Here is a 15,180-nt window from a genome sequence, read left to right as displayed (position 1 = left end):
TGGCATCAGAGAGCGGAATCAAACGTGGATGGACAGCTTTCAATCGGGCTCAGCGATCCAACACCTAACAAGCACAACAACAGTTCCCACTCCACGATGGGGTCTTCCCGACTGACAATGAGGTCGGCCCTCGGACTCCTTTTTCTTCTCTTCGTGCAACTTACATCTGCGCTTAAATTCGACATCTTCGCTGGGAAAGGAGAGCGATGTATACGCAACTTCGTCCTCAAGGAGCAACTTGTCGTCGTGACAGCTATCGTGAGCGGTGAGAGGGGAGACGGGCAGGCAGTGAACATGCATGTATGTGTGAGCGCGGTGCAATTGACCCTTGTTTGGCTTCGGGGAATTGGGACCGAATTTCAACTTGCGAGACGGCTGCGATCCTGGCCAATCTTCGCTCGGCCAAAGAAGCTCCATGCTGATTTTTGTCCTTGATAGATTAAAGATGCCTTGGGCAATGACCATGGGCGACCAAAGGATGTCGTTGGCGAAACTCGCCAGGCGTTCACTTCCGCCGGAGACACTACCTTTGACGTTTGTTTTGACAATGTCCTTGTTTCTCGCCGTAAGTCCAAGACCGGCCCGGAATATACTCATCTTGCTGCATGTCAATGCTAATTGATTCCGGAATAGGCGGCGTTGCGAACCCCCACCGGTCAATCGAGCTTGACGTGGATATTGGTGCCGATGCCCGTGACTGGTCCAGCATCCAAGCCCAGGAGAAGCTAAAGCCCGTCGAGACGGACCTCCGTCGGATCGAAGAAATTGTCGCCGAAATTGTCGAGGAAATGGAATACCTCCGTTCCCGTGAGCAGAAGCTGCGAGATACGAACGAGAGCACGAATGAGCGTGTTAAGTGGTTTGCTTTCGGTACGATGGGCATGTTGGTTGGTCTAGGTGTCTGGCAGGTTATTTACCTGAGGGCTTACTTCCGGTATGTCTCTTTACTCGGCTAGGAGTTTGGTTTTCGATTTTATACTGATGATGAATAGATCCAAGCATCTTATTTAGATATGTCTTGGGAGGGACCTGCTTTAGGGTTGGAGGCAGGAATGAGGAGCGTTTGCTAAATTTGATGACAAGACATGGAGTTTCAATGCATCTGTTGCGTGTTTTCCCTCATGCAGCCTCGGATAATTCACAGTATACTGCTGAATACTCATGATTACAATTATGACACCATATATGAAGTCTTGTACGAAGCCTTGTTGGGAGCCTGAGCTCGAGTCCGAGAGCACGTGCGTCCACGCGAACCCTGACTTGGGTAGCATTCATTTAGAATTCGTGAGAAATAGCCAACCTTTCATTTGCGTACCCAGTATTCCGTCCCGTCAAACTCAGTCGTCTATCGCATCTTGAGTCCTGTTTTACGCTCTTTTGATGCTCCGGCGTGCCTCCCTGGTTGGTGTTGAAACGCTGCAAACACAGCAAACAGACATGTGCCAGTGCCTCGGATGATGTCAATCCCGCATTATCATCTCTTCCTACCTCCGCTCGGTTTTCGAACTTCACTTTTCTTCTCTTCAATTCTTCTGAATAGACCTCCTAATAGAGTACAAGTCTACAATGTCTACTACAAGATTGATCCCCCAGTTAGCGCGGCCAACGTCGTCACGACTCCCAATCACAACGAGACTCGCAGCTCGTTCGTTCGGCAGCTCGGCTTCTCGCCCGAAGGTCAATGAGAATGATCGAGCTCCCTCAACAGCACCCCAGCACCGCGCAAACCAGACGGAGAAGCCCCCTAATCCGGTCGTACCTAATACAACCTCCACCATGACCAAGGATTTCCCCAATGTGGGGAAGAAGCCTGCGCCGCCGGAGCTCTTGAGCTCGGCCGACCCGAACTTCAAGCCCGTGGACACCTATCCCGGGAAGATTGAGCATTTCACCGGCGGAAGACAGGAGCCGGGAGCACAGAAACCAGAACTTGGAGTTGGTGAGATGGAAGGGATTACTTTCAAGGTGGAGCCGCTCCGGCGGACGGGAGAGGATGTATCAACAACCCGAGCTCGGTTGCTGTGTAAGTAATACTCCATGCTCTCATTCATCGAAACCCTCGCGCTTAGTGAGATTTGGGAATTGACCAGCCTGATGCCATATAGATCAGAGCCGAAAGCGAGGAATTCTCGAGTCCGATCTTCTACTGTCGACTTTTGCCGACGCTTATTTGGGCGATATGAGTAAGGAGCAGTTGCAGGAGTACGACCGCTTCCTTGACGAAAATGACTGGGACATCTACTACTGGGCGACTCAGGATCCTCCGACTGAAGAACAAGCTCCATCTGAAGTGTCCAAGGATACGCCGACCGATACATGGCAGCGTACAGGGGCGAAGAGCGGCGAGTGGGCGCAGACCGTTGGGGCATTTAAAGCCGCATACCGGCCAGTGCCGTCACGATGGACCGATTCAGATATCTTGAAATTGTTGAGGCAGCATGTGCGAGACAACAGCGCTACTGGTTTTCATGCTGCCAAAAACAGGAAGACCGGTGGAGGAGGCTTGAACAGAATGCCTAACATTCAGATCTTCAATTCTTGAATGAGTGAGTTCCCAAAGATTCCCGCCACCTGGACCTCTTTGAGCCTTGTATAGTATGCTGTTGTGCTGGGTTGCCTCGGATCCCTATAACGCTGGATACCGGAATATGTATAGATAGATAATACTTGTATAACCAGTTATGACCGAGAACATCTGGTTTTGTCGCAAGAAATCTCAGCAGGAGGGTGAGTTGGATGTTGGTTGAGGCCTATATAGACACGTGACTCGCTTAGCTTTAGGGTTCGCGGCCCACACATTCAGCGGCTGCGGGAAGCTCGTTACGTTAGGGCTTTCCGTGGGTGTGGCTCTCCTGCTCCTCCATCTTCGAAAGCTGTGATTTTATCTCCAGCGCAGAGTCTACGACAATTGCTCCGCCCGCGTTCAATCTCCTCTCTCCTCTCGCGGCCCCCTTCCTTCGTCCTCCCAGACTCCGATCATGGCTGAGCAGCTGGTCCTACGCGGCACCCTCGAGGGTCACAATGGCTGGGTTACCTCCCTGGCAACCTCTCTGGAGAAGTAAGGGCATCACCGATTATTTGCACATGGATGGAATATCTATGGATCTACACACGCGTATACGTGTGTATCATCTCGTATATTCAAGACATGGTATTTTGAGTTGACTGAATATGGACAACTGGATCTGACTTTGTAACTTTTTATTCCGACTTTAGCCCCAACATGCTGCTCTCTGGCAGTCGCGACAAGACTCTGATCATCTGGAACCTCACTCGCGACGAGCAGGCCTACGGTTACCCCAAGCGCAGCCTTGAGGGCCACTCCCACATTGTCTCCGACTGTGTATGACTCCGATAACTTCTTCTCGAATCCACCGAAAAAAAATGCGTTAGAGCAACCGGGGTCGGACGGGAAAGGACGAGTGACTTCAAAGGACAAGTTCGGCTGATTCGTGTGCTCGGGTTTCTAGGTGATCTCCTCCGATGGTGCCTACGCTCTGTCCGCATCCTGGGACAAGTCCCTCCGCCTCTGGGAGCTCTCCACTGGCCAAACCACCCGGACATTCGTTGGCCACACCAACGACGTTCTCTCCGTTTCCTTCTCCGCCGACAACCGCCAGATCGTTTCCGGATCCCGTGACCGCACCATCAAGCTCTGGAACACCCTGGGTGACTGCAAGTTCACCATCACCGACAAGGGCCACACTGAGTGGGTTTCCTGCGTGCGCTTCAGCCCCAACCCGCAGAATCCCGTCATCGTCTCCGCTGGCTGGGACAAGCTTGTCAAGGTACGTTTTCGAGGTGTTCGTATTTGTTTGCTGGGCCCGGTCCGTCCAAATGATGTTTGCATATCTTTACGTATTTGCTACTTCAGAGCCGTTTACGGCCATGAGACAAAAAATCACCAATGCCTGATGGATCCTCCAACTTTCCTATGTCTTTTGTGCTACGAGTTTTCTAAGGCGCTGTGAGTCTTGGTTCGAATTAACACGAAATCTTGACAGGTTTGGGAGCTCGCTTCCTGCCGTCTCCAGACTGACCACATTGGTCACTCTGGCTACATCAACACCGTCACTATCTCCCCCGATGGGTCCCTCTGCGCCTCCGGTGGCAAGGATGGTGTCACCATGCTCTGGGATCTCAACGAGTCCAAGCACCTCTACTCCCTCCACGCCGGCGACGAGATCCACGCCCTCGTCTTCTCTCCGAACCGCTACTGGCTGTGCGCTGCCACCAGCAGCAGTATCACCATCTTCGACCTCGAGAAGAAGAGCAAGGTCGACGAGCTCAAGCCCGAGTACATCGAGAAGGGGAAGAAGAGCCGCGAGCCCGAGTGTGTCTCTCTGGCTTGGTCTGCTGACGGCCAGACTCTGTTTGCTGGTTACACTGACAACAAGATCCGTGCTTGGGGCGTGATGTCGAGGGCGTAGATTCGATGGAAAAAATAAGTGTGAGGATTGAGTGAGTGAGACTGGCAGAGGAGAGAAAGAAAGAACCAAGATAAGATAAAGCGAAAGCTTTCTGTTTGATATCAATTTTTTATCTCCTTTCCCCCCTCCAAAAATCGGGCAGGCATTGGTTGGGATTGTATGAGCCATGAGCAATGAAGCACCAACGGGTCTCGTTCGAGGTCTGGGGTTTTTCTGACATGTTTAGTTAATTTGCACCACAATCCGGAGTCCGGCATTTTGTAAGAACCAGATTTAACAACGCAAACTCCCTATCATCGTACTACACCTGGATGGAGTCTATTTGGAACCTACAGTTCTGATCAACCCTCGCACTCGAGACGACGTCTGCAAGGGACCCTTCTCTCAAACATGCCGAACCCGACAGCACATGATAGATGTGCGCCATAACTACAAAGACTATGTTGGAGTGCTAAGACAGCCTCGTGCCATGCTCTATACTCAGATCAGGATTCTTTGTTTCTACGCAATCAACTCCCATGATACGATGACTGAAAGAACAAATAATCTGAACTTGCAAACAAAGTAGTCTCCTTGTTTGCTTGGTTGGTGTTCCTCTTCGCTTACCGACATCAAAGCAGGTATTCCTTTGTTGCCGTTGACTATCTGCCCCATCTTGACTTTTTTATTGAAGCGCTTTTTATTAGCCATGTCCATGGTCTTGATGCTTCCCTTCTCCCTCCCCCAACTATGCACGACTATCCACTATTTCACCCCTGCTATACGACTTTTCCAGCTCCCAACTCCGACTTCCTAGAGCCAGAGCCTATGTCGCCTTGCCGGAATCAGCCCCAACAACCCAAGGTAGACTCGCGTCCTCACAAGACACCGGCATATTGGGATAACTTGTCGACCATCTGGTTAACAAGAGGCGCCTTGCGAGAGTTGCAGCGAAGAATTAAAAAACCACGAGCACAGACAAGCCGGAGGTATCATTTACCGTTAAGTTAGGGCCTACATATAATCTGACTGTTTGGGTAGGCCCTCCCGATCAGCTGCTTCCCTTGTGCAGCGGTGTACGCCAGACTGTCTCGCAGAAATCAAGAGGCTCTCGCGGCGTGGGGGACCAGACCTTTCCGACCTCAGAGGCGTACGTGTATTGCCAACTCCCTAGCTTATAAGACCCAATACTGATAATTTTAGTTTCCCCCTCCTGGAGCTGATTCCCCTGATATATCGATGTCCCCAATCGAATCGGGGCGGGAGAGCAAGCGATCGGGAGAAAAGAACACAAATACTACCAGTACCCCATATAGTCAGAACTTCGAGCAGAACCTGATTGATCACAGAATCTATCCTCCTTGGCACTACGGCAACGGAGGAGAGAATAGACCAGACAACTTGCGAGAGATCAAGCAAAGGTTAGCGGTCCGTCGGCCGTCCCTTTCACAGCCAAATATCGATGCGGAATACGAGAAATTCATGACGAAGTATTCGAATGCCAGAACGGAGTCACAGGTTATGGGTTCGGTTATTCCATTCATTGAAGGGAACACCTCCCAATACGCCGGTGGAGGCTCTTTATTTAATAACCTTGCCCCTCTAACGGACGGAGCTGTATCTATGGCCAAACCGGATACTTATTATGGTGCACGTCCAGAGCAGTTGAAACGTGAAATTCGCAATGATCTGAGCGATAAGATTATCCCATCAAAAAAAGACAGTAGTCCAATGGCGCCAAACTTCTTTACAGAAGTGAAGAGTGAAGCCGGAAGACCGATTGTAGCTAGACGGCAAGCCTGTTACAATGGCGCACTTGGAGCAAGGGCCATCCATGCCCTACAGTCATACGATCCATCCACACCCCATCGTCCGCCGGTTTACGACAATAACGCGTATACAGTCTCCTCGACTTACCTTGATGGCCAGCTCAGGCTGTTTACCTCACATCCTAGAAGGCCTTCTCAGCCGGGGAGCAGCCCAGGATACTCCATGACGGAATTGGGATCGTATTCAATGACAAATGACCCCGAAGCCTTTCGGACTGGTGCAACGGCATATAGGAACGCACGGGATTGGGCACAAGAAAAACGAGATGAGATGATTGCACTCGCCAATGGACGGTTCTCGAAAGCTCCTCGAGCTCAGTCTGAGAACGCATTGCCCCCTTTGGAGGAAGCAAAAAAGGAAGATATCTGAAGCATCGAGAGTCTTTTTCAACGAGCGACCCAACATACATTCGCCATGGAACCTTTTTTTTGCAACCCGGGAAGTATTTTTGTATGGCGCCCAAATTCTTTCGTACGTAGAGACATCAAGGCGTATCATAGCTGTTTTTAAAGTCTGATAGTGCAACTCTAGACAGACACAAAGGAGTTTACGATCCCGCACCATGTCCATAGAGCCGATCAACATGCAAGGTCGAGCGATTAATAGTTCCTAGACTTTTCTTCGACCATCTTCGGTGTCCTTATATTATCATGACATGTGTTTCTGGGAAACCACTGTATGACGTCTGGTTTGCACACCGGCAGGGCGGCATCAGCCCTACACCACGCATTTACGCCGGATTTGCGCCCTTGAACGCATCGCCGCGGTAATGATGCAGCGAGACAAGCTTTTGTACCAAACCGTCGGGTCTCAGAAGCATGGTAGCTCATGTACCGTGAGGTCTTCGAGGAGAATCAACGGCCCGAAGGGAGGGGCAGGTCAGGGATCAGCCTCAATCGCATGTGCGCTTGTTGCTGAAAGCCTCGCAATTGTGGGGGATGGCTGTCGGTGCCGAAGCGAAGTCTTGCGCAAACTTGGGGAGGGGATATGCGCTGTTGCGGGTCGGGATGAGCATCTAGATTTTTTTTTCGAACTTCCTGAAATCATCGCTAGGCAAGAAGAAGGGGGTGCTCCTGAGGTGAGGGTTCCAGCGAGTTGTGTGTTTTGACTGTTAGAGTTACCTAGAACTAGCAGTCCACTCGCCTGTCTCAAGGAGATGCCAATGGGTCATATATAATCGTACATGATAGGCATAAACAGAGCCAGAAGGCTCAACTACCTCTAAAAGCCTCATATCATTTCTTCGCCACTCTTTCTACTGCATCCTTCAACATGGATGTTTTTCTCTCATCCAGATCGCCCTTCTGGCCCGCCGACAAGGCATCCCGGTACCATTTCTCGGCTTCTTTTCGCTTCCCCTGCACCTCCGCAAGTTCCCCTAGATTATACATAGCAAGAGTACAGGCACCGTCACAGTTGTTGTCTTTCACATTCGAAGGAAGCTTGGCAGAGAAGTCGAGAGTCTTTAGCGACCATTGCCGAGAAGCGTCCATGGTCTGGGCGCGCGAAGCCTCAGGGTTTTTCGTTCGGAATGGCAACTTCGCTCGGCCGGCCATAGTTCCGGCGATGTTGCTCATAAGTAAGGCCTGCTTGCAGGATGGGTTCGAGCCTTCTTCCGCGCTGAAGAGGTCCAAGGCGCGCAGATACAGCGGGATGGCGAGTTCAAGTCGCTTCTCGCTGTGTGCGTAGGTTTGGGCTAGGTGAGTGAGAGCAACCGCGACTTCGACCCGGGTTAGCCACGCGCTCTTGTCGTTCTCCCCGCCGGAGATAGGGAGTCCCAATTTCTCACGGTATTGGAGCTCCTTCATAGACAGTTCGACTGCTGCTTCGTATGCTGCCTCAGCTTTTTCGGGGTCCTGTATGTAGTCACTCTCGTAAAGATCCCCGAGCTTCATTGACATTCCAACGGCCTTCTTCATCGCCTTACTCCGCTGTACCGCTTCATACTCGTCAAGCTTCTTCAACTTCTCATCCCTGTCTCGTGCCTCGGGATCGGTGATCTCGGAGTTCTGCCCTGGTGATGTCTCCTCGTGCTCTTTTTTTCGTCTTTCATCCTCCTCCTTCCTTTGCGCCGCTGCCTTCCTACTAAACTGAATCCACGCTAGAGTCTCTGCCTTCGTTCTCTCCAAAACCTGAACTGCCGCCGGTACCTGTCCCGCCTTCTCCAACATCATCGATATTTGTAGCCTAATCCCCAAAACCTCATCGGAAAATGGATGCATGCGCTCCTCAGCAGCAGCACGCAATGCATCTTTATAAGACTGCAATGCACGTTGTGCGTTCAGATCCACGTCTGTGTACCAAACTGCTGTGCGGAGGTGCTTCGCAACGGATGGAGGGAACTTTTGGTACTGCGGCATATTCTGCGTCACCTCGATGTAGGCAATATAAGCGAAGGCTATCACAGAGCCGATGACTGAGATAATGGCGAAGGGTAAGAGGAATGGGTACTTGCGCCAAATTCCTTTCGAGGCTTGTCGGAGGCCGAGTTTCGTGCGTTGGATGTAGGAGAGGGATCGAGTTTGGAGGGTTGTAGGGACATTGCGGAGGGATATGGGGGGCAAGATTCGGGTATTGTATGCATTGAGACTCTGAGGTTTTGTGGTGTGTTGGAGCAATTGTGGTTGTCTTGAGAAAGCGATGGTTCGTAAGGGAAGGATGGGAGTTCGGGCGGTGCGCGTCAGGGCGCTGCTTGTGCGGCGACCTGCAGCTGCATTGAGCATTATTGGGGATGACTCTGTGAATTGCGCAAGTCTATCTCATGTAAAGTCGTTGAGTCGTCGGGGAGTCTGGGTCTTCAATGCTGGGTTGGAAGATAGACGACTGGTGTCAGGGTCGGGAGCCGAAGAATTTATGCGAGCGGCGCCGATTCGTCGATGACGTCTCAGGCAACAGGAGCGCTGCGTCGAGCAACCTAAAGACGACCAAACTCTCGCGACTCCCACTCCTTCGTCCGCTTTTCGCAACCTTTTAACTCATCGATCTTTACTCAAATTTATTCTGAATCAAATATATTCAGCAAGTAAAGGTGTGCGATTTCGATAACCTTCAACTATGTGTGGCCGTTATTCCCTCGGCGTTGTATGTATTTCTCCCTCCACTATGAATGCGTCTACTAATCAACTTCAGCGAATGAGCTTCATCCGGCGTCGCCTCCAAGACCAAGGTATGCCGGTCGATGAAGCTCCGGACGACGACGACATCCGAGAAACGTACAACTTCGCACCTGGGAGCATCGGCGCCGTCTATCGCGCTGACTTCCCAGAGCCCCAACCCTACCATGGGCCCACGGACACCACGACAGAGTCTACAGAGGCAGAAGGCACAGCAGAACCGGGCTCTCCTCGCTACAAGCTCCAAGGCATGAAATGGGGCCTCGTCCCCTTCTGGACAAAGCGCCAGCCGGAATACGGATCGCTCATGCGAACAATCAATTGTCGCGATGACTCACTTATCGAGGATCGCGGGATGTGGACGAGTATGAAGCGAAAGAAGCGTTGCGTTGTTGCTTGTCAGGGATACTACGAGTGGTTGAAACGGGGTCCCGGTGGGAAGGAGAGGATACCGCATTATACGCGGCGGAAAGATGGGGATTTGATGTATTTTGCGGGGCTTTGGGACTGTGTGACTTATCAGGGTGAGTGAAGCAACCACGGCCGCGATGGTAGCCGGAGCTTTTAGGTAGAGAGCTAATGAAGGGGCAGGCTCTGAGGAAAAGCTGTATACATATACGGTGATCACGACCTCCGCGAAGCCGTCATTGAGCTGGCTCCACGACCGCATGCCTGTGATTCTAGAGCCGAAGAGCGAGGCTTGGAATTTATGGCTGGATCCTAAGCGGACGAGTTGGTCGAAGGAGCTCCAAGCTGCCCTTAAGCCTTATGAAGGCGATTTGGACTGCTATCAAGTTCCTAAAGAGGTTGGCAAGGTCGGGAATAATTCGCCCGATTTTATAGTGCCTATCGATAGCAAAGAGAATAAGGGAAACATCGCAAATTTCTTTGCGAATACGAAGAAGAAGCCCGAGCCAGGGGCCAACTCTGGCTTGGTTAAGGGCACTGGCGAAGGTTTCGCGAATGACGTGCACGGTTCCTCACGACCGGCGCAGGGGGTCAAGAGAGAGCATCCAGACAACCCAGAGGGTGTAACGGATGAGGATACTAAGAGGCAAAAGCCACACACTTCGCCCAAGACTTCACCGAAAAGACCTTCTCCACAAAAGCCTGCGTCAAAGCAAAAGAAAATGCGCAGCGCGACACATAACCAGAAGCCGCTCGAGAAGGTGCCAGCAAGGAAGGCGAGTGACGGGGCCCAGCGAATAACCAGCTTTTTCTCCAAGTAGGGGAATGGGTATCCCACGACGAGAAATTATCGCAAACATTTCAGTCTGGGGGGCTCGGGGTTTTGGGTTGTCGACTGTCCGGCAGCTGTATTTGGCTGAGGTATAATACATTTTATGCTACTGTACACCCCCTCACGACAATCTTGGGCTACTTGATTTGCTCAGCATCGATGGGTGGACCGTTCGGTTACTGTGTTTCTTTTTGCCGCAATCTCTGGATCAACTTCTCTCTGAGAAATGGGCTTAGACCGAGACTGCGATTCTGTTAGTTCAGTCAGATCCAAGTCGTGAAGGATGTGGGCTACAAGGATGTGGGCTACCTACATTCCATCTCGAGTCACTACACGGTACGTTCCTGAGCGCAATTAGAATGCTGAACAGCCATGGATGTCAAGCAAGGTCCCTACCGCTCGCCTGGTAGTTTCCGGTTCCTCCGACAAACTGTCCTTCACCATCCACTTCTAAGCTCCCGAATATGTCCTCAGGCCTGTTCGCCATTAGCGTTGTGCGCGATCAGACCATGATCCAGCAGCGTTACCATGCAATCCGTCCGTATTCAGGTGGCCGCCTGCCGTCGGAGATATGTATCCATCCGCCCCTCCCCGCCGACCCAGCACCACCCTGACCACTAGCGCCACTGGAGAGATCTGTATCCCCTCGCGTTCTTCGCGGGCGGGAGCCGGTCAATAGTACGCCGCCCGATCCTATATTCGTACCGGAGGTGGACACCATCACCTGGGCTTGGGAGACCGCGTCGGGGTCTTCGTGGGCGTGCTCTGTGAGGACTTCCTGTAGGGTTTCGAGGAATCTGGGGTTCTCGCGGAAGGAGTCCGGTGTGGGAGGCAGCTTTGAGGTGATCCCGATGGATAAATCGGCGCTTGGTGGCTCGGATGGCAGAAGCGACAGCATATGAGCTCCATTCGTTGGGAATACGTACTGGGCAACACATGAGCAGCGCGGAGAGTACAGGGGTTTCCTGTTTCTTACGATGTGAGGATGGCCTTCCAATGTTGAAAGGGATCTTATTTGAATCCACCTAGGGATTTGCCGGTGCGTGTGCCTGATAGTCCACATGATTGATCAAATTGATATAATCGGGTCGATGAACAACTTATGGAACAAATCAACTGCTCTTTCTCATCATGCAACGGCAGCTTTTCAATCAGCTTATGACGTAGATGCAAACAAGGCAAACTCATGTGACTCCGCTTTGCTTTTTCGGTTTCATTTACTTTGAGCTTTGATGCTCGACGTTCCCGCTCACGCAACAACGACTACGATGGGTCCCTGAGCAGGGAGTGTCCTTTATCTGCCTGGAGCCGTTGCATTCGTGTTCTTATAAGTCTCTGAAATCGACGTCAGTGTGTTTAGGAACCGCAACAAACTCCCAATTCAAGCTTCTCGGTGGTGTTTATCTTTCCCCGCCGTCGCTGGTGATGGAGATGAGTTTCGCAACATCGTTTGTTTGAAGATATTGTTGGCGGATCTAATCCGATATTGAACGCGCGGTGTTCATCCAAGAGAAGCTGGGCTATTTTCCAGGACAGTCCGCAGATAAGCCAGGTCGTTTTTGCGCACACGAACCGCAATCATGGCAACCCCTTCTTCCAAGCAGAACCTCGGAACAACTCCTACCTATCTGACGTCTTCGCCACGCCCTTCGGGAGGGCCTATGCACCGAACCATGTCCCTTAAATCTCCTTCTACGAGAACCCCCTCCGCTTCAGGGCACCATTCCAGCCATCCCGGGCCGTCGGCCCAGCAGTACGCTACACCGCTCGCAGTAACGTCTGAGAACGACAATGCTATCTCTTTTAGTTCCCCATCAGCTCTTATTGCCCTTGGTGCATACGGAGGGATTAGCCCGTCCCCCGCCGTTCACGATGCTCTGGTTGGACAAGGAATCAATGACGGCGACATTCAGGCCTTAGGGATGCAAGGATTGAAGCTTGGGAATTCTAGGGATAATGATGAGGAACGGAAAAAGCATATTGAAGAAGTGGTCGAGCTTTTGCGGACACGTGTGGCCGGCAGAGGAGTATCCAGAGAAGGCATTGAGCGGCTCGGCGGACTCGAGCGCTTCGAGTCTATTTGGCAGGACGACAACCTCAACATTGCTGGTAACCTCGTCGACCTTGAAATCCAGTTTCACCGCGGGCAGAATGTGGTCAAGGACGTGACCTTGCAGTACGCAACCCCAGAAGCCACTGAAGGGGGACACCGTGAGGAGGCTACAGCTGTTCTGAAACGCGACTTGGCACAGACACCGGAGGAAGGGGAGCGAGGATCCTGGAAGAAGATGGATAATTTTCATAAGAACTTACATTGGCTCGCGCGACATGACAAGCTGAGCCAGGAGGTGAACTGCTTTGAGGCGATTGAAGGTCTCTACAAGAGCGTGAAAAGGTTATGGGACGAAGAGAGTCAAAACAAGTTTACAGGCGAATTCGAACATCTTTGTAGCGGCTGGATTGGACGACCAACTCTTCACAAAGGTGGTCGAATTGGCCTTTGGTTGGATTACTGGACACCGCGAGCTCGGATATTGGACTTGAAACAGCGGAAATCACCCGACGCCATGGTGATCGATCAATTGCCCGAACAATCTGCCGATGATGAATCAAACCAAGATAACGGGAACTGGAGAATTGCTATCGAGTGTGAAGAGGGCTACCCATCGCTTCGCGTGTCGAAAGACTGGATTGGATCTGAAGTATTTATAGTGGTGTCGAATAATACCGAAGCGCCGTCCTCGAATGATGATAACGATGGATCAGCCGAACAGGGCGTCACGGTCGTCAACTGGACCGAACCACCAGCAACCCTAACCGGTAGTCAAGGCCCTTCAGAAGGCATGGACCTCGACTCCAACATGCTGGATTCGGCTTCTCCGAATCGCCGATTTGTTGCAAGGATGGAGCCGCCTCTGGATATTCCGCTTTTGGCAGCTTCGGATATCTACCGGCACTTGGGTCTGCAAATGCCACAGGATTTCAAAATGTTAAGCTATGACGGACTCCTCGCCCCAGGATGGTCCCCACTGTCAGCTACGGGCGCACTAGGGCTAGACAACGAGGATCCGACACAGACAGGCCGGAAAAAGAGTAGGGTCTCTGTGCAGTCGTTCGATGAGAATGGTAAACCGGTCATTAGGCGGCATAGTTACACTTTTCAGCCCTTCGAGTCCGCCGGTGGGCGAACTTTGAAGGACATCCCATTTTCCCATCCGCGGCAGCTTGCGGACATACTTCCGGTAAGCTTGATGCAGCCTGTGCTTAATCTCACACTGACGGGGCTGATGGTTGATGCTTTTAGACTCTCCGCCAGTATGCTTTTCTCGCAAACCTGATTCGGAATACATTCCCTCTTCCGTCGAAATCCGAGGATAGTAAAAGTTCGGAACAAGCCCGACAGCAATCTGTGGAAGGTAAAACAAAAAACGAAGGGGCGATAACGATCCTGAGCAATGAAAATCCCAACGAGAAGAAATTGAACTTGTTATTGGGACTAAAGCAGGAGGGCGAGACTGATATTGCGAAAGCCAAGGGGGAGCAACTTGATGGCGAATCGAGCCCCAGTGACGAGCTCAAAGTAGATGTGACTTTGCGAACACAAATCGGACAAGCCCCGATGATCATGCTACTATTTACTGTGAAACACCCCGGTTCGTCTACGGAAACGAGATTCGAAGATTTTCCGTTAAGTAAGATCTCGATCAGTTTCGAGGTTGGGCTGAATGGGCGTGTCTCAGTGGTGGATGTGGCCGGGTTGCTAGATGACCAAGGAAACCCTACCGATGACGCCAACGTCGACGACGCGCAGGCGACGCACGACCCGATACACGAGTTGCAGAGCAAGTTGGCTCGAGTGCTTGAGACGTCCCAAGACATTGGCATCTTAGTCGAATGGGTCCTTCGGTGGTTACGGCAGCGGGAGAGCCGCGGATGAGTCCTGGACGGGGTATCGCACCTGAGAATTGGGATTGGTTAACAAAATCCTTGCAGAGCTGCGCCGCAGTGGAGCTACCCAGCCGGCCAGCCTCTCGGTTGACATCCGGTCGAAACGGTTCCTCGCATTATCTCCTTGGAGCTTCGAACGGCAATGATTGCTTGTGATACGCTCATGGAACACGTGGGGGCTTTATTGTCGCTCCTGGGGTTGAAGCAGCACGCTCCTTGGTCCACGATTGGCCCGCGGTGCCGTCAGTACCTGCATGAAGCTTTGGTCTGACGTGGTCCCTTGGGAGCTGAGGAAGCTGGGGAGCAGGAGGACAGCACCATCCTTGACCATCGGCGAGGGAGGGGGAATACCGCGAACCGGCATTCCCAAGATGCCCCTACGGCTTTGACTCCTGTTCCGCAGTTCGCCCGTCAGCAGTGTGTACCTGACACTACGAGGGGTCTGATGCTCTGGGGCTCGGCCCATGCTAACCTCACGCCCGTGTCATTGCAACTAGATTTGCAGATCTAGCGATGAATCCGTCGATTCTGCACCATAATTGTAGCTCAGCTAATAGAACTCAATCGAAGATTGACGAGGGATTAATCTACTAATCTACTACTTGGAAAAAATGAGCATCAAGTGTTGATACTCTGCAAG

The 15,180-nt window shown here is 51.8% G+C and overlaps 7 protein-coding genes across 7 annotated transcripts; 6 read left to right on the top strand and 1 right to left on the bottom strand.

Moving 5' to 3' along the window:
• Window positions 1–96: 96 nt before the first annotated feature.
• Window positions 97–4,430, top strand: BJX67DRAFT_375157 (40S ribosomal RACK1 domain-containing protein; the record flags this gene model as incomplete). Its single annotated transcript, XM_071031654.1, has 11 exons — window positions 97–300; window positions 439–565; window positions 634–938; window positions 1,717–2,023; window positions 2,106–2,492; window positions 2,724–2,727; window position 2,782; window positions 2,970–3,058; window positions 3,217–3,343; window positions 3,471–3,788; window positions 4,005–4,430. 11 exons carry the CDS (start codon window positions 97–99, stop codon window positions 4,428–4,430), a joined length of 2,295 nt encoding a protein of 764 aa, XP_070881633.1.
• A 799-nt stretch (window positions 4,431–5,229) lies between these two features.
• BJX67DRAFT_365956 (uncharacterized protein) lies at window positions 5,230–5,637 on the top strand (the record flags this gene model as incomplete). The annotated part of the gene is made up of 2 exons (XM_071030330.1): window positions 5,230–5,559; window positions 5,613–5,637. A coding segment is annotated over exon 1 (178 nt), but the record flags the coding sequence as incomplete, so codon positions are not given.
• An 11-nt stretch (window positions 5,638–5,648) lies between these two features.
• On the top strand, window positions 5,649–6,793 carry BJX67DRAFT_365955 (uncharacterized protein; the record flags this gene model as incomplete). The annotated part of the gene is made up of 1 exon (XM_071030329.1): window positions 5,649–6,793. The coding sequence occupies one exon, from the start codon at window positions 5,649–5,651 to the stop codon at window positions 6,606–6,608; it is 960 nt and encodes a 319-aa protein (XP_070881631.1). The 3' UTR covers window positions 6,609–6,793.
• A 15-nt stretch (window positions 6,794–6,808) lies between these two features.
• BJX67DRAFT_294212 (uncharacterized protein) lies at window positions 6,809–7,410 on the top strand. The gene has a single exon (XM_071026853.1). It carries the CDS (start codon window positions 7,009–7,011, stop codon window positions 7,345–7,347), a length of 339 nt encoding a protein of 112 aa, XP_070881630.1. The 5' UTR covers window positions 6,809–7,008; the 3' UTR covers window positions 7,348–7,410.
• Window positions 7,411–9,065, bottom strand: BJX67DRAFT_294211 (TPR domain protein). The gene has a single exon (XM_071026852.1). The coding sequence runs from the start codon at window positions 8,960–8,962 to the stop codon at window positions 7,475–7,477; it is 1,488 nt and encodes a 495-aa protein (XP_070881629.1). The 5' UTR covers window positions 8,963–9,065; the 3' UTR covers window positions 7,411–7,474.
• A 108-nt stretch (window positions 9,066–9,173) lies between these two features.
• BJX67DRAFT_294205 (SOS response-associated peptidase) lies at window positions 9,174–10,804 on the top strand. The gene is made up of 3 exons (XM_071026851.1): window positions 9,174–9,320; window positions 9,369–9,876; window positions 9,944–10,804. The coding sequence occupies exons 1-3, from the start codon at window positions 9,294–9,296 to the stop codon at window positions 10,579–10,581; spliced, it is 1,173 nt and encodes a 390-aa protein (XP_070881628.1). The 5' UTR covers window positions 9,174–9,293; the 3' UTR covers window positions 10,582–10,804.
• Window positions 10,805–11,120: 316 nt separating this feature from the next.
• Window positions 11,121–14,529, top strand: BJX67DRAFT_375152 (RNA polymerase II mediator complex middle subunit MED1; the record flags this gene model as incomplete). The annotated part of the gene is made up of 3 exons (XM_071031653.1): window positions 11,121–11,141; window positions 12,506–13,834; window positions 13,897–14,529. The coding sequence occupies 3 exons, from the start codon at window positions 11,121–11,123 to the stop codon at window positions 14,527–14,529; spliced, it is 1,983 nt and encodes a 660-aa protein (XP_070881627.1).
• Between the last annotated feature and the right edge of the window lie 651 nt (window positions 14,530–15,180).

Source organism: Aspergillus lucknowensis (assembly GCF_044049455.1).
Source record: "Aspergillus lucknowensis strain CBS 449.75 chromosome Unknown BJX67scaffold_64, whole genome shotgun sequence".
Lineage (NCBI taxonomy): Eukaryota > Fungi > Ascomycota > Eurotiomycetes > Eurotiales > Aspergillaceae > Aspergillus > Aspergillus lucknowensis.
The sequence above is the reverse complement of the archived record's forward strand: the minus strand, read 5'-3'. Positions and strand labels throughout refer to the sequence as shown.

What these genes read in the sequence shown, in the direction of transcription:
- BJX67DRAFT_294212 (XM_071026853.1), top strand. Translation starts at nt 7,009, where the DNA reads ATGATGCAGCGAGACAAGCTTTTGTACCAAACCGTCGGGTCTCAGAAG.
- BJX67DRAFT_294211 (XM_071026852.1), bottom strand. Translation starts at nt 8,962, where the DNA reads ATGCTCAATGCAGCTGCAGGTCGCCGCACAAGCAGCGCCCTGACGCGC.
- BJX67DRAFT_294205 (XM_071026851.1), top strand. Translation starts at nt 9,294, where the DNA reads ATGTGTGGCCGTTATTCCCTCGGCGTT. An exon ending in GCCGTTATTCCCTCGGCGTT is followed by an intron (nt 9,321 to 9,368) that starts GTATGTATTTCT and finishes AATCAACTTCAG; the next exon opens with CGAATGAGCTTCATCCGGCG. An exon ending in GGACTGTGTGACTTATCAGG is followed by an intron (nt 9,877 to 9,943) that starts GTGAGTGAAGCA and finishes ATGAAGGGGCAG; the next exon opens with GCTCTGAGGAAAAGCTGTAT.